At 49.4% G+C, this 14254-nt stretch overlaps 1 protein-coding gene across 2 annotated transcripts in view; it reads left to right on the forward strand.

Annotated features, from left to right (window-relative positions):
- AFAP1 (actin filament associated protein 1) overlaps positions 1-14254 on the forward strand; it is a 153057-nt gene that overhangs the window by 101574 nt on the left and 37229 nt on the right. For both annotated transcript variants that reach the window (XM_061191942.1, XM_061191941.1), the window contains exons 8-9: positions 760-841; positions 7261-7410. In XM_061191942.1, the coding sequence (XP_061047925.1) occupies positions 760-841; positions 7261-7410 (232 nt within the window). The remainder of the gene's footprint in view (positions 1-759; positions 842-7260; positions 7411-14254) is intronic.

Here is a 14254-nt window from a genome sequence, read left to right on the forward strand (position 1 = left end):
GGCTCTGGGGTGTAATTTGAGGTTCTGAGGAGGGGTGTTCTGGAGCCATTTCCTTCACTGTGACTCCACAGGGTCTCTGGTTGGAATGGAAGGGGTTCTGCTCAGAACTATGTCTCTTCTCCTGATACTAACCTAGAGTCCTAATTATGCTCCTCAAATCCATATATTAGGACTAAAATAATTACAAGTATCCCTGTGCCCTTTGATGGTTTTGACAGTAACTCATCTCTCTGTGTATATTCTGACTGTATTGTTATGAGCAGATACTTGACACTCGCCCAGTTATTGGTGAATGCTGGGAGGAAATTAAATGAATGGCGTAGGATTTATTTCTGGAAGGATAATGTGGCTTGGTGAGGGGGAATATTTTATGTACTCCTAATATTTGGTTGGCCAAAAAGTTAGTTCGGGTTTTTCCGTAACATCTTATGGAGAAACCCGAACAAATTTTTTGGCCAAGCCAATATTTTTTCCAAAATTATTTGCAAGAAAAAGTGATTTGATTGAAACAAGCTTGGTACTATAGCGTGTGTTAGTATAACCTCAGCGACTTTTTTCTTTGTTCTTTCGATGTTTTTAAAGCTCTTGTAGCAAACCAACCAGATAGTCCGTGTTATAGTTGAGCCCTGTCTCCAGATGATTAGGAATGTGGCCCACATTTTCTTTCGCTTTTGAGATGAGTTTTGATGGATCCATGATGCATCACTTGGTCAGTGTGGCCATTGTGAGAATAACTTAATCTTTTGATCCTCCTCACAGAAACTGTCTTCAGAGAGACCAAGCTCAGATGGGGAGGGTGTTACAGAAAATGGAATTGCTGTGTGTAACGGAAAAGAACAAGGTGAGTTCTGTTTGTGCCAAAAATAGATAAACCAAAAAAAACCCACAAAAAACCCAAAACAGAAGCACTGCAGCCGGGTCTGTAAACTCTGTATGGAAAATGTCCTCGGTAATTCAGTTATGCAGATGTCATCATTCTGTGTTACACCCGCAGAAATCCAGAGAAACCCCTTTGGTTGATACTACTCCTCCGTGTCTTTCTTTCAGTCCTTCCAAACGTTGGCCTAGGTTTTCTCCTACTGTTTTGATATGGGCCCTGCGTATATTTTAATTTATGACTTACAGCAGGTTACTTCCTCACCTGATTTACCACTGAGACAAATTTGCTTTGGGGGGCCGCCAGCATCTTGCTGGGAGACGTGATTTTCAGGGAAAAGAGCTTTGGATGATGAGACCGGGAACCCACGTGCCCATCCCAACGCTGCCTTTGCTGGAGAGTGAGATTGTGAGCAAGTTTTTCCTCTTTGGTGAGCCTCAGTTTCCCCATCCTTAAAATGAGGAGATTTCTGATCTTTTTAAAAAAGATTGTCTGAAAATATCTTTATTTCACCTTCATTAAAAAAAATTCTTTTTTAATTGTGGTAAAATACAGATAACATGAAATTTACTGTCTCAACCATTTTTAAGCCCAGTTCAGCAGCATTAAGTATCTTCACAGTGGTGTGCAGCCGTCACCACCATGGGTCTCTAGAACTTTTCTCATCTTGTAAACTGCAGCTCTGTCCCCACGAAACACTAGCTCCCCATTCTACCCTGCCCCCCACTCCTGGCAACTGCCATTCTACTTTCTGTCTCTATAATTTTTGATAACTCTAGAGACCTCATATAAATGGAATCCTATAGTATTTGTCTTTTTCGTGACTGGCTAATGTCATGTATTTCACTCGGCATGCTGTCCTCAAGGTTCATCCACATTGTAGCACGTGACAGGATTTCCTTCCTTTTTAAGGCTGAATGATATTCCCTTGTGTGGATGGACCACATTTCGTTTCTTTGTTTATCCGGTCATCCATTGATGGACACTTGGGTTGCTTCCACCTTTTGGCTATGGTGAATAATGTTGCTATGGACATGGGGGTACAAATACTGAATTCTTTTTTGTTTAAAGTCAGCTTTATAAAGGTGTAAATTATACAGAGTCAAATTCACCCTTTTTGGTGTACGGTTCTTTGACAAACACATGCATGTACCCTTCATCACAATCGAGATGTAGAACATTTCTATCACCCCAAAATGTTCCTTGGCAACCACTGGCCTGTTTTCTGTCCTGTAAGTGGAATCATACAGGGTGCAACCTTCTGGGTCTGGCTTCTCTCACTCAGTGTATTGCATTTGGGATGCGTCCACGTGGTGGGTCAGTAGTCTGTCCCTTTTCTAGGCTGAGAGGATTCCAGTGTGGATGGACCAGTTAGTTTATCCACTCCCCGACTGAGGAACAGCTGGGCTGCTTCCAGGTTTGAGTGGTTTACAAGTAAAGCCGTCGTAGACATCCACGAATAGGCTTTTGCGTGAACACGTTTTCATTTCTCTCGGCTGATACTGCGGAGTGGGACTCTTGTGGTCACAGGCATTCATGCGCCTTCTCACCAGCCTTTTATTGTCATCTTTGTTTTGTTTTGTTCTTTTCTTTTTATTTTAGCCATTTTAATAGGTGTGTAGTGCTGTGTAATTGTGACTTTAAAACACATTTCCCTACGACTAGCAATGTTGAACATTTTTTAGTGTGCTTTTTTGCCAGCCGTTTATTATCTTTGCATATTCTTATTGGATTTTTTTGTTCATACTGACTTCTGAGAATTCTTTATCTATTCTGAATGCAAGTCCTCTGTCACAGCGGTCCCCAGCCTTTTTGGCACCAGGGACCAGTTTCATGGAAAACAGTTTTTCCACGGCCGGGGCCGGGGCGGGGGATGATCCATGTGGTAATACGAGTGATGGGGAGCAGCTGTAAATACAGATGAAGCTTCTCTCGCTTGCCCGCCACTCACCTTCTCCTCTGCAGCCTGGTTCCTAACAGGCTGCGGACTGGTGCTGGTCCGCGGCCTGGGGGTTGGGGACCCCTGCTCTATCAGATGTCTTTTGCACACATCTTGTCCCAGTCTGTGGCTTGACTTCTAATTTCCTGCACAGTGTGTGGGCCCAGAGGAGGGGTGGGGTTAGTGGGTGGTGAGGAAGTTTTCCCTGTGCAAGGCCAGAAGCCTCTGTGCTTCCCAGGTGAGCAGTTCTGCCTGCCCAGCTCAACTGCACTCAGTCGCTGGGGTGGTGCAGGTGTCTTCTGGCTCAGAGAGACGCAGAGGTCTCCTGGCCTTAAACCAAATAGCAATTCCGGCCGCTAAGAATCTTGGAGCCTAAATCATCTGGGCTATTGTGATATTTCAAGGTTCACGCCAGAGGGTCGTGATCTCTGCCTTGGCCCATGTGATTTTCTAACTCGGTTGTATCTTGAGTGTAATTTTAGTTCTTTCCATCGGAAGTTATTCAGTGGAAGGTATCATCTGTGTCTTCACAGGGCACATTATGTGTAATCAAAGACAGGAAAGCTATCTTTAAGTTTTGCTCTGAGACAGAACAACATACAATCTCAGGGTTCCTGCTCAGACGCCAAGGCTCAGCGGGCATTGCTTTGGCTGGTCTCTTTTCTTGTTTGTGATTTCCTCTCCCAGTGTCCCTGCATGAAATTAGGTTCTACAGAATGATATATACGTCTAGATATACAGGTAAGTGAATATGTCTGCATCTGATATTCTTCTGTTTCCTTTTAACAAGAGCAGCCTTCTGTGCTTTGTAAAGGTGACCTTGGTTCAAACACTTTTTGCCTGGCAATGGTGCTTTGCCTATAGTAGACCCCCAATGAATAGTCACTGAAGGAAGCTAACAGCCTAAATACATTCTGACCGTCTACCTTAGCTTTTATCCTTGCTGCGCTCTCTTGATTAGTTTGTAATTGAGAAATTCTAGTAAAGCTCCCTTGATCCCAGCCATGTCGTGACTCAGATTTCTCTGCTGGCTGCATGGAAGTCATCCCCAACTCCTGCAGCTTCTCCTAAATGTTAGACTGTCAACTGTACATGCACACCATCCAGATTCTGTGACCAAAGCCACAGGCAATGACTCTAAAACTCTGGTTTCTTCTTTCAAGGTGTCAGGCCCTGGCACGTAATGAGCCAGTACGGTGGGATTTGGGGTGAAGTTAGTAGAGTTCCTACAGATACTGCAGCTGACATGAGCAAAGAGAATTGAGTCCCTAGGGCTGATCTGTGTGGAAGTGACAACTTCCCCAACTCGCATTGAGCACGTGTACCGTTTAATCACAGGTTAACGGGTCTGTTGGTAGACTTAGCAAATCAGTAGTCTGATGATATTCCTCCCACCTGCCTAAATACCAAAACACCTACACTCCCATTTATGTAAGATAAGAGGGAACCATCTGGGTTTATGACATTTACGGCTTTAAAAATGCTGCGAATTAGCTTTGCTTCAGTGCCTGTCAACACTGCCTCCACCCCAGCGCACCACGTTGACACTGATGCCATTTAAACTCTGCAGCCTTTCTATTGTACAGCTTCAGTGAGTTGAGAGTTCTGAGTTTTTAGGTTTTTCTTCGTAATTCTATTATATGTGCTAAATTTTGACTTTTGTTTATTGAATAGCATCAACATATTCTTGTGATTTCTTTCTCACGTTCCTACATCCTTTGGCTTTTTCTTCCAAGGACAGCCTCACTTTTGCTTTTGCAAAAAAGCAGTGGACGTTCAAGGAATTAAAAGTCTTTATTATGTCCTTTCTTTGTAGCCGGAGTCCAGCAAGTACTTTCCCAACAGGAGCAAATCCTAGTAAAATTGGAAGTAAATCTAGCAACCTGGCTTTCTCACTTGTCACTTTGAGATGCAGGGAAGGACTGATTCGTGCTCCTGAGCTTTGCAGAAGGTCCCTTCCAGGCACTGACTGTCCTTGCTGAGAGGATCTTCTTTTTTTAAAGCTTATTAGCTTGAGTGGGGTTCTGGTCAAAGACCAACTTCAGGCTCTTTAGAAACAGCTAAGAAGGGTCATCCACTGCTGCTTTCACTGTGGGTTTGGTTGAACTGAAATCAATGATACAGGTATTCCAACCTCGGACTCCATGTCTGATGGCAACTGGGGAGGAGATGTGCCTTCAGACCAAGAGATTAAAGTGGATTCTTGGTGCTTTATTTTACAAGGGGTTACGTGTGGTGGGAGAGTGTCAGGAGTGGGTGGGAGTGACAGTCCTGTGTTCTGTGTTTCTAATATGACCTGATTTGTTTAAAATAACGTAGAAGTGCTTGTACTAGTCAACTCAAGCTTCCATAACAAGATATCACGGACTGGGCGGCTTAAACAACAGAAGTTTATTTCTCACAGTTCTGGAGGCCAGAAGCCCGAGATCAAGGTGCCGTCAGTGTTGGGTGCTGGTGAGGGCCCCCTTCCTGGCTTGCAGACGGCCACCTCTCACTGTGTCCTCATGTGGCCTTTCCCCATGAGTACACCAATCCTGTCGGATCAGGGCCCCACCCTTAAGACCTCATTTAACCTTCAGTGCTTCCTTAGGGACCCCATCTCCAAATACAGCCACACTATGGGGTTAGGGCTTCAACATGTGAATTCTGGGGAGATGCAAACATTCAGTCCGTAGTGCTGATTACCCTGAAATGTAGTGTGGCTTCTTTTAAAAACTATAATGTAGCACCTCCTGCCTCAGACGTTAACTGTCGTTTCTTTCCAGAGAGGAAATAAGTGTTCAAGCACAGTGACTGGCCTCACGGGACCTCACTGAGTCCGGGGGGTGGGGTGGGGGGAAGAAGATCTGCAGAGCCCAGACGAGGCAGGCCTGGGCGTGGGCAGATGTGCACTGGCCTCGTTCCCTGGGCGTGGGGCAGGTGGCAGAGTGGAACTAGAGAAGGGGACGGCTTCCCCGCCCCCCACTGAGAGCAGCTGATGTGGTAGAAAGGAGGGGGGAGGGCGTACGCTTTTAGAGGGTAGGTTTAGGAATGAGGCCCATAGTTTATAATCTCACATCCCTGAATCCTCTTCCTCTGAAATTATCCTGTGTGATGTTCGTGCATGTTCTGTGTCCACAGGGAGAGGGGCGGGGAAAGAATTCTTGACTTTCATTACATTTTCCGAAAGGTCCATGCCACCCTCTGAGTTACAGAGGGGTGAGGGGTCCTCCTGGATAGGACCGAGCAGGGGCTGTTGGGGGTCTCGGGGGTTCAGGTGATGGTGTCTGGCCTTGATGCTGTGGGTCCCTCCAGGGCCCTCCCAGCCCATCCACACTGAGCGAGGCCCTTGGCCCCAGCACCAGGCACAGAACAGCCCTCAGGTGACAGCTCACCTGCCCAGAAGTGCTCTGGTGGGAAGGGTCTTGTCCCTCAGTCCTGGACACATCCTTAGTGTCCACTCTGGTTCTGCGCCTGGTCCCCACCCCTGTGACTGATTCTGTCGGAGGTCGTAGATAAAGCCCGCAGGGGCTGGAGAGAGCAGATTGCCGCCACGGGTCAGGCACAGGATAGCAGCTGGCCACTGGCGCTCAGTGGGCTGGGGTCCGGGGACTGTCGTCAGCTGGGCACGTAGGTCCTTGCGCACGGCTGCGGCTTCTCAGGCCCTGTCCCCGCCCACCGTCGCTTACCAAAATGTGGGTTCAGAGTTGAACCTGTTTTCCAAGGGAAGCCAGAAGTCATTCATCTTCATGCAAAACATTCATGAGTTTTGTGCCTACGGTTTAGCACTGCAGGCCAAACAGAACACACGGGGCTGGAATGCAGGCTGCTGGTCTAAGAGCTCCGGATGGGGCGGAATCCCGTGTGAGTCTGACAGGTCAGTGAGGGGCTGGTGGAGGCTCGCTGAGTCCCCCTGCCCCCTCACCTGCCGGACCCCTCCCTGTGCAGGCCAGGTTGCAGCTGCCCGAGCCTGTCTTGTGTTTCTAGATGTGTCCTGCTCCTTCCAGCATCACAGGCTCTGTGTTAGCTGATGCTTTTCTTGCCTGCATGGCTCTTCCCTCGGGTTTCTGCACAGATGCTGCCTTGTATTGGTATTTAGCTCCTCTGCTTCCTGACGGCCCGGTCACTGTACCACGTAACCCTAGTTTAGGTCTACAAAGGCCTTTCCATCATCCGACCTCCCTCAGGGGTGTGTGTGGGGGTGTGCGTGTGCGTGCGAGCACGTGTGTACACGTGTGTGCGTGTGTGTGTGTGTTCTCAGCCTGCTGTGGAGCACAAGCTTCCTGGGAGCGCCTGTTTTCTGCTGTGTCCTCTTGTATCTAGACGAGTAGCTGATACACTGCAGGTGCTCAGTAAGTAGAAATTTGGGGAAAGAAAATCGGCCATGAGTCATGCTTTATTTTGATGTTTTTTTTTCAGTTAAAGTCTATCGTTGAAACATGCTTTTTTGTCGTCACCTTCACAGTTAAGAGGAAAAAAAGTTCCAAATCAGAGGCCAAGGGAACTGTGTCTAAAGTCACTGGGAAAAAAATCACCAAGATCATCGGTTTGGGAAAGAAAAAGCCCTCGACTGATGAACAGACCTCCTCAGCGGAGGAAGATGTGCCTACTTGTGGTAAGACGGGGGTGTGTGGGGTTGCCAGATCTGCGCCCTCTCCCCGAGCACGCAGAGACCCTCTCCGGGGAGACCTCTGTATCATGTTCTTCTAAGTCTCACTGATTGGGCTCTTTTGCATCGGGCTTGTGATCAGTTAAATTGTGGAGAATGGATTACATTTTACTGCTTATTCATGAAGGCCTTGCAAGGGTTTGAGATGATCTCTGAAGTTCTCTCAAAACAAAAAACAAATTCTCTCTTTGATCCCATGAGGTTCTTCCAAATCCCTTTTTTTTTTTTTAACTTTATTTTTTGTTGTATATTTATTTATTTATTTATTTGGTTGCGCCGGGTCTTAGTTGCGGCAGGTGGGCTCCTTAGTTGCGACAGGCGGGCTCCTTAGTTGCGGCATGGGAACTCTTGGTCGCAGCATGCACGCGGGATCTAGTTCCCGGACCAGGGATCGAAGCCGGGCCCCCTGCCTTGGGAGCCCGGAGTCTTCACCACCGGACCGCCAGGGAAGCCCCCAAATTCCTTTTAAGCGTCTTTAAAGGGAAACGTACGCATGGGCGGTTGGCCAGCGGAGGGGGGTGTGTAAGGTGTGTAAGAGCGTTTACAGGGTCCCTGGCAGCCCCTTCCCTTGGCCTGACGTCACACGACTCAGCTTTCTGGGGCTGCTCCACTTCTCAAGCTTCCGCCTCAAGTCCAGTCGGGCCGGCTGACCCCCCCTCATGGGTCTTCGTCCAGTAAGTGTTCTCTGGGCAGCTGCTGGCGGTGGGGCTGCGTCAGCGGGGCGGGGGGTGGGGGGCGTGATGACCAGATGGCTCCTGCGATCCCACTGCATCCACTCTAGCGCCCGAAGGGTGGCCTGAGGCAGGGGGTCACAGGGACAAACGTGTGGTGACTGACTCTGATCACGAACCCGGCGGGGATACGAGAGGGGCAGCGGGAGAGTCTGGCGGGGGTGTGACTTACACGGAGGCACCTCAGGGACCACCTCCCTGGAGAAGTGAGACCGTACATGCGCAGTGTTTCCTAGGCAACCGCGTTTACGAGAACATGCGACCCCTTTAAGGAGAAACGCTTTAGAGGCTGAAAGATGGATATTTACCCTTCAAGAAAAATAAGAACTACTGAGCCTGCGCGTCTGGAGCCTGTGCTCCGCAACAAGAGGCCACGATAGTGAGAGGCCCGCGCACCGCGATGAAGAGTGGCCCCCACTTGCCGCAACTGGAGAAAGCCCTTGCACAGAAACGAAGACCCAACACAGCCAAAAATAAATAAATAATAATTAAAAATGAATATCTGCTAAAAAAAAAAAACAAAGCTAAGAAGGGCAAAGGCAAAGACAGACTTACAAGTTAATGTTTAAAACTTAGAAAAAAAAAAAAAAGAAAAAAAAAGAAAAATAAGAATGGGCTGTACTTTCCCTTGCAGACCACAGGGCACATCACACGTCAGTCCCGTAATGCCTTTTATGTGTGCTCGCTGTTTACCTCTCTCTCTGTCTTTTTTTCCTCTCTCATTGAGCATCTCTTCTGTCCACGGTTCTGGGTTACTGAGGATGCCAAAAGATAACAGCATTTAGATGCCACCCTTTAGTGCCTAAGTTGGGCCACACACGCAAAAATGCATTTATTCAGCCGATATCACGTCCCTGGGTGTGGCTTGTGCTGAAAGGGCGCCGTGAGCCCAGAGCTGTGCCGGTGGGCAGGAAGGGTCGATTGTGGAGTGCAGCGCAGGTAGACTTGGGGTGGGGGGGCTCCGAGGGGAGGGCAGGGGGGACTCACAGCTCCTCACAGGCGTGATCCTAGGAAGTTGTGACAGACTTTTGGTGACACGGTAACCCCCCTGGGGTGCTGTGCAGAACTGCGTGTGGAGGGAAAGATGGCTGGGCGGGCAGTGGTCGAGGCCTCTCGGGGTTGACGTGTCATCCCAGGGAGGCCCCCATGAAGCAGCCGCCTGTGGGTTGAGCTGGGAGGGGAGATGGTGACCCCAAATGGAGGCCAGCGGTCTGGGAGCCCCCGTGCATGCAGAGGTGGTGAACTTGCCCCTGGTCGGACGGCATCGGGTCACAGAAGCACGCTGACTGATGCTCTTTCCGCTGAGAAGAACCGCCCTGCGGAAGCTGAGCCAGCTGGACAGAGCCCTGGCGGGGGGGCTGGTGCGGGGGAGCCGTGGATGCAGCGGCCGGTGGCCCTCTGCCTTTCCTGGAGCGGCTCACAGCACTGGGTGATGTGCGGTTGTTTCCCTCTGGCATTAGCCCTGGAGAGCAGGTAGGAGTTAGGGGTTAGAAATGGAAAGAGGGAATTACCCAACAAAAAGGGAACTCCTTTTTTAGTTTTTTTTTTTTTCTTAAAACTGCCCTAGGTCAGCGAAGGAAATAGAGGTTCTTTCATGAAAAACAATTAAACATTCATATGGAAGGCAACTTAGCAACTGTGGTCCAGATCCCTCATCTTACAGTGAGGACACCGAACTCGGGAAGGTCGTGGGACTTGGCCTGAGTCACACGGCCAGGCCCGCTGGCCAACCCTGTCGCTGTCCTGCAGCACAGGTCTTCCCCGTCCCCCAGGGCTCGCCACCCTCGTGACTCCTCATAAACAGCCGTGTGGGCACTTGGCCTGAAGGCGCAGTGGAATTGCTCAGAGAGCAGGCCTGGTGGAGCCGCGGCCCCGCACCATCACCTGAAGGTTTCCACCAGGCTCTCGGTGGACATCTTTCGCCTCCACTAGGAGAACATCCTCTGTCCACAAGGTTTTAAAATTGTCCTCTAGTTCTTTGCTGGGCCAGGGGACGGGGGGGAGTCTCTGGAGAAGTCGATGGGGAGAATGACTGTCTTCAGTTAGGTTAGGACAGCTGCCAAGTCTCAGGCAGGAAACGTAGCTGGATGAAGGCCCAAGACCCCCATCCTGCCCAGCGTGCCAAGCGGACGGGGCACAGATGAGAGCGTCCCCAGGGCAACTGGGAGCTGAGTCCAAATCCCAGCTCTTCTGGGAGATGCAGCCCGGTCAGCTGGGGCTCTGGGTGTGCAGGAGAAATGCCGGCAGGTAGGAGAGGGTTCTCTGCAGGTTTCCCGCAGGTGGGGTGGGAAGAGGCGCCCGCACCAGCCCCCCGCTCCGCCTGTCCTGCCTGGCTCTCATCCCTCTCGGGCCCCCAGCCAGCGGGTGCTGCGCTCAGCCCCAGCTGGGTCCACTCCTCAAACAGCCACTTGGACTCTTAAGATGATCCGAGACTTGCACACAAACCCCTAAGCAAAGATGGGTCCTTTATTTTCCCATCTCCAGTGCTCAGGAGTTCCGGAAGTATTGTCACTGTATAAAGGCATCAGGAGATGCCTTTCACGTTTTTCTCTCTTCCCCAGCCCGTTTCTGTCTGTCTGTTTGGACTCGTCCACAAGCTTCTCGACTGTCCACCTTCTTCTCCTCTGGATCCCTGCAGGCCACCCTGTGGGAGTTTGGAAACCTTGGATTAATCGTATCATCCTGTGCTCAGTCAGTTCAGGGCCTCTAACAATCTTGTCTCACTGAATTTTCCAGCTTTTTCCTCTCATTACTGGATTAAGATGCAGGTCGAATTCACCCACCAGTTGTGTTCCCAGCACCAAGCACACAGCCTGGTGGATAATAGCAGCTCAGTAAACACTTGTTAATTGAATGAATTAACTTAAGCAAGTCGCACACTTCTCTGAGCCTCAGGTTCCCCACCTATGAAATAGGCTTATACTTAAACTACTTTCTTTTCCTTAGAATTGAGGATAAAATCATGAAACATTAAGCTCATTGCCTACTTCATAATTTATGCTCAGTAAATGGTCGCTATTATTATTCATTTGTTCACCTGAAAAAAACCTAAGTGTACCAGACATAGTCAAGCCGACATGAAGGCAATGCCAGAGGAGTGGCATTGATAATATCGATAATAGAAATACAGAAGCTGAGTGAAAGGAGTGGTCCCCAGGTGCTAGGATGGAGGGCTTCCCGAGGCAGGGTAACCTGGGCTAGTTGGAAGGACCTTCCGGTTATTTCTGGGGCCCCTTCTGGTTCTAATGGTCCGTGACTTTGTGAAGTTTTCAGCAGTAGGATTTTTGGTGGATGTGCAGGAAAGTTACATGCCTCTCACTTTCTATCGTAATCCACCCGACAAAAGGTCAGGTGACATTTGATCAAGGGGGAGGGACGCGTTCTTGGCGTCAGTTACCACGTCAAGGGTGTCTCGGGTTCTTTGGGTGCCACCGGAGGGCGCGTGCCTCTGGTGGAAGGGAGGGTTTCGGCGTCGCGGGGCGGGGATCAGGTCTCGGCAGCCCCTTTCCTCTCAGCCGATCACAGTCTGAGGCTGGCTAAGATGAGACGAGCAGTTTGGTGAAAGTCCTCACAAAAGTGTGACCAGAGCACAGGAGACGCTGCCCTTCCCGTCCTAGAGAAGAAGTCAGGGGACGCGGGCCCCCCTTCGGGCAGGAGGCCCTCCCTGCCTGCTCGTCTGCAGCTGCTGGACCAGAGGCGCCAGGTCCCCACGCAGCTGACCACGGGGGCGTTCACACCTGTCCCCTCCTCCTGTGGTTGTGTGTGTTTGGTCAGCCTCAGGCCGTCCTCATGAAACCTCACACGCACTTGTCACCAAGCTTTTGCAAGAAGCCTTAGAGTTCTTTCTTTAGAATTCGGAGCAAAGATAACCTCAGAACATCAAACCAAAATTCCCAGATGGTTACGATACCGTAACATCTCACCATAACATGATAGGTGGGAAGAGACAAACAAAAAATCAAATGATACTGGAATCGCCTTATTAGCAGGGCGCTGACCTGACCCGGGCGAGCCTGCGAAGGGGCCCGGCTGCTCTTTGGCGCCACCTGGTGGTGGGTGTCTGCTCAGGCTGATCGTCTCGGGGCTGATGGGGTCCTGTGTCGGCAGGGATTCCATCACAGCCTAGCCGTGTCGTGGCGGGGAGAAAGAATATTAGGGGACATGGGACCTGCCCTCTGACTCCAGGGTACTTCGGTGAGCCGCCTGCCATGTCCCTGCGTGGTCCCTCCCTCATCCGGGGTCCCTACCCAGAAAGTAGGAATTTCGGCCACCTCTTTGGAGAAGGCGGTGAGCCTGCCGGGGGAGGCCAAATGCCAGATGTGGGCTTGTTTCCGTGGCGTTTGCTGTTTACAGAAACAGGCCTGTTACCCACCGTGATTCTCGTTTTCCTTTTCCCTTTTGGGCAACTGTAACTCATTATGAGGAAGGCGTTAAAATATGGTAATTTCCTTTGAAGTCATGCTCTAACTAAAGTGTGGATCTGTCCAACGTAATCATTCCTTTTGTGACTCACATGTCAAGAAACCCATGGCATTTGGTGACTCGGTCAGGGAAGAAAACCTGATGAGCACCTTTCGCTTTTCAGGAGATGCATCATTCGCGTGGCTGGCTGAGCCATACTCAGAAGCTGCGGCCCCCCTGCGCTGGGGACAGGTGCACCCACGTGGTGAATTCTAAAATCCAGAAGTCCTGTGGAAGTTTAGAGGAATCCCCTCACTGTTCCTGAGAAGGCAGATGGGCTTAAATTCCTCAATAAACATTTTGGCATCTCCTTCCCCATTGTGACCCCCGCCATCTTCTGCAACAAGTAGAGGCCCCTACAGTAGCTTCCGAGGTTTTCTGTGACCAGGTCGCTAGACGTCTCAGGTCTTAGTTCACCACGCTCCCCGCTTCTCCAGGCCTGAAGGGATCCCCCCACCCCTTAAGGCCCAGGTGAGGACCCGCCCCAGAGCACACGTAAGCCTCCACTCTGCCAACCCCAGTGGTCACGTCCATCAGTGCCCTGGGCCTTAGTGCTTCCTTCTACAAACTGTTCACTCGCCTGTCGACCTTGTGTGCCCAAGAAGACTAAGTTAGTTGAAAGCCATCCCATGCTTCCATTTATTTCTTCTTCATTATACGCCATCCTACTGTCCATAGGCCACGTGTGTCCATTCATGCTCGGAACATACTTACGATGGATCCGGTTGCCAGCTATTTCATAAAAATCCAAAGATGTGGGCCTTCAGCGTGATTAATGACTTATGGACGGAGATATTAAATAGTTCTAATAGCTGTTACTCAGATGTTCAGCTATTACATTTGACTATATGTTTTAAGTAGAGCTTTAAAAAGAAGAATAAGTTGTATCAGAACTATGTCATTTACAAATAGTATTTCCCAGAATGAAAATAGCAGCTCTTTCTCTTCCATCTTTAACTGTCAAGAGAGCTTCAGGTCGGTCTTCGCTGGGTAGCCGTGAACAAGAAGGAAGAAGATCAGGGTGTGAGCTTCCTCCTTTTCTCTCTGGACTCTGCTTCTCCAGCCTGTCTTCGCCTCCCTCCAATCCCTTCTAATTGTGCAAAACACAAGGAGCTTCAGGTCCCAGGCACTTGAGCTGATAGGCTCGCTTCTCCATTTTCTCTGTAATTTTACAAATATGGCAACTTATGTCCCAAACTGAAGTTTTAGTCCCAGGTACCCTTTAGGATATATTAGTAGAACTGATTTACATTCAACTGAACGTACATTTAAGTATTATAAGCATTTTCCTAGTGAATTCATTGAGCTATTATGTATAGTAATGTCTATACATAAAAGAGAAAGCATCATTCTGGGCCCTCTAACACACCCCTATTTGGGGTTTTGTTTTCGTTTGGTTTTTGCCTTTATAGCATTTATCCATTGCTAATAAAGTGTGTAAGGTGTAGAACAGAAAAGAAGCAAAAGGCATCGTCCAAATCCCTTTTGGAAAGACATTTTAAAAAAATCAGGATCAGAAAGGATTTTATTCATTATTTATTTTTTGAGCTGCACGTGTGTGCGTGTGTGCGCGTGTGTGTGTGTGTACGTGTGTGTAT

Source organism: Eubalaena glacialis, chromosome 5 (genome assembly GCF_028564815.1).
Source record: "Eubalaena glacialis isolate mEubGla1 chromosome 5, mEubGla1.1.hap2.+ XY, whole genome shotgun sequence".
NCBI lineage: Eukaryota > Metazoa > Chordata > Mammalia > Artiodactyla > Balaenidae > Eubalaena > Eubalaena glacialis.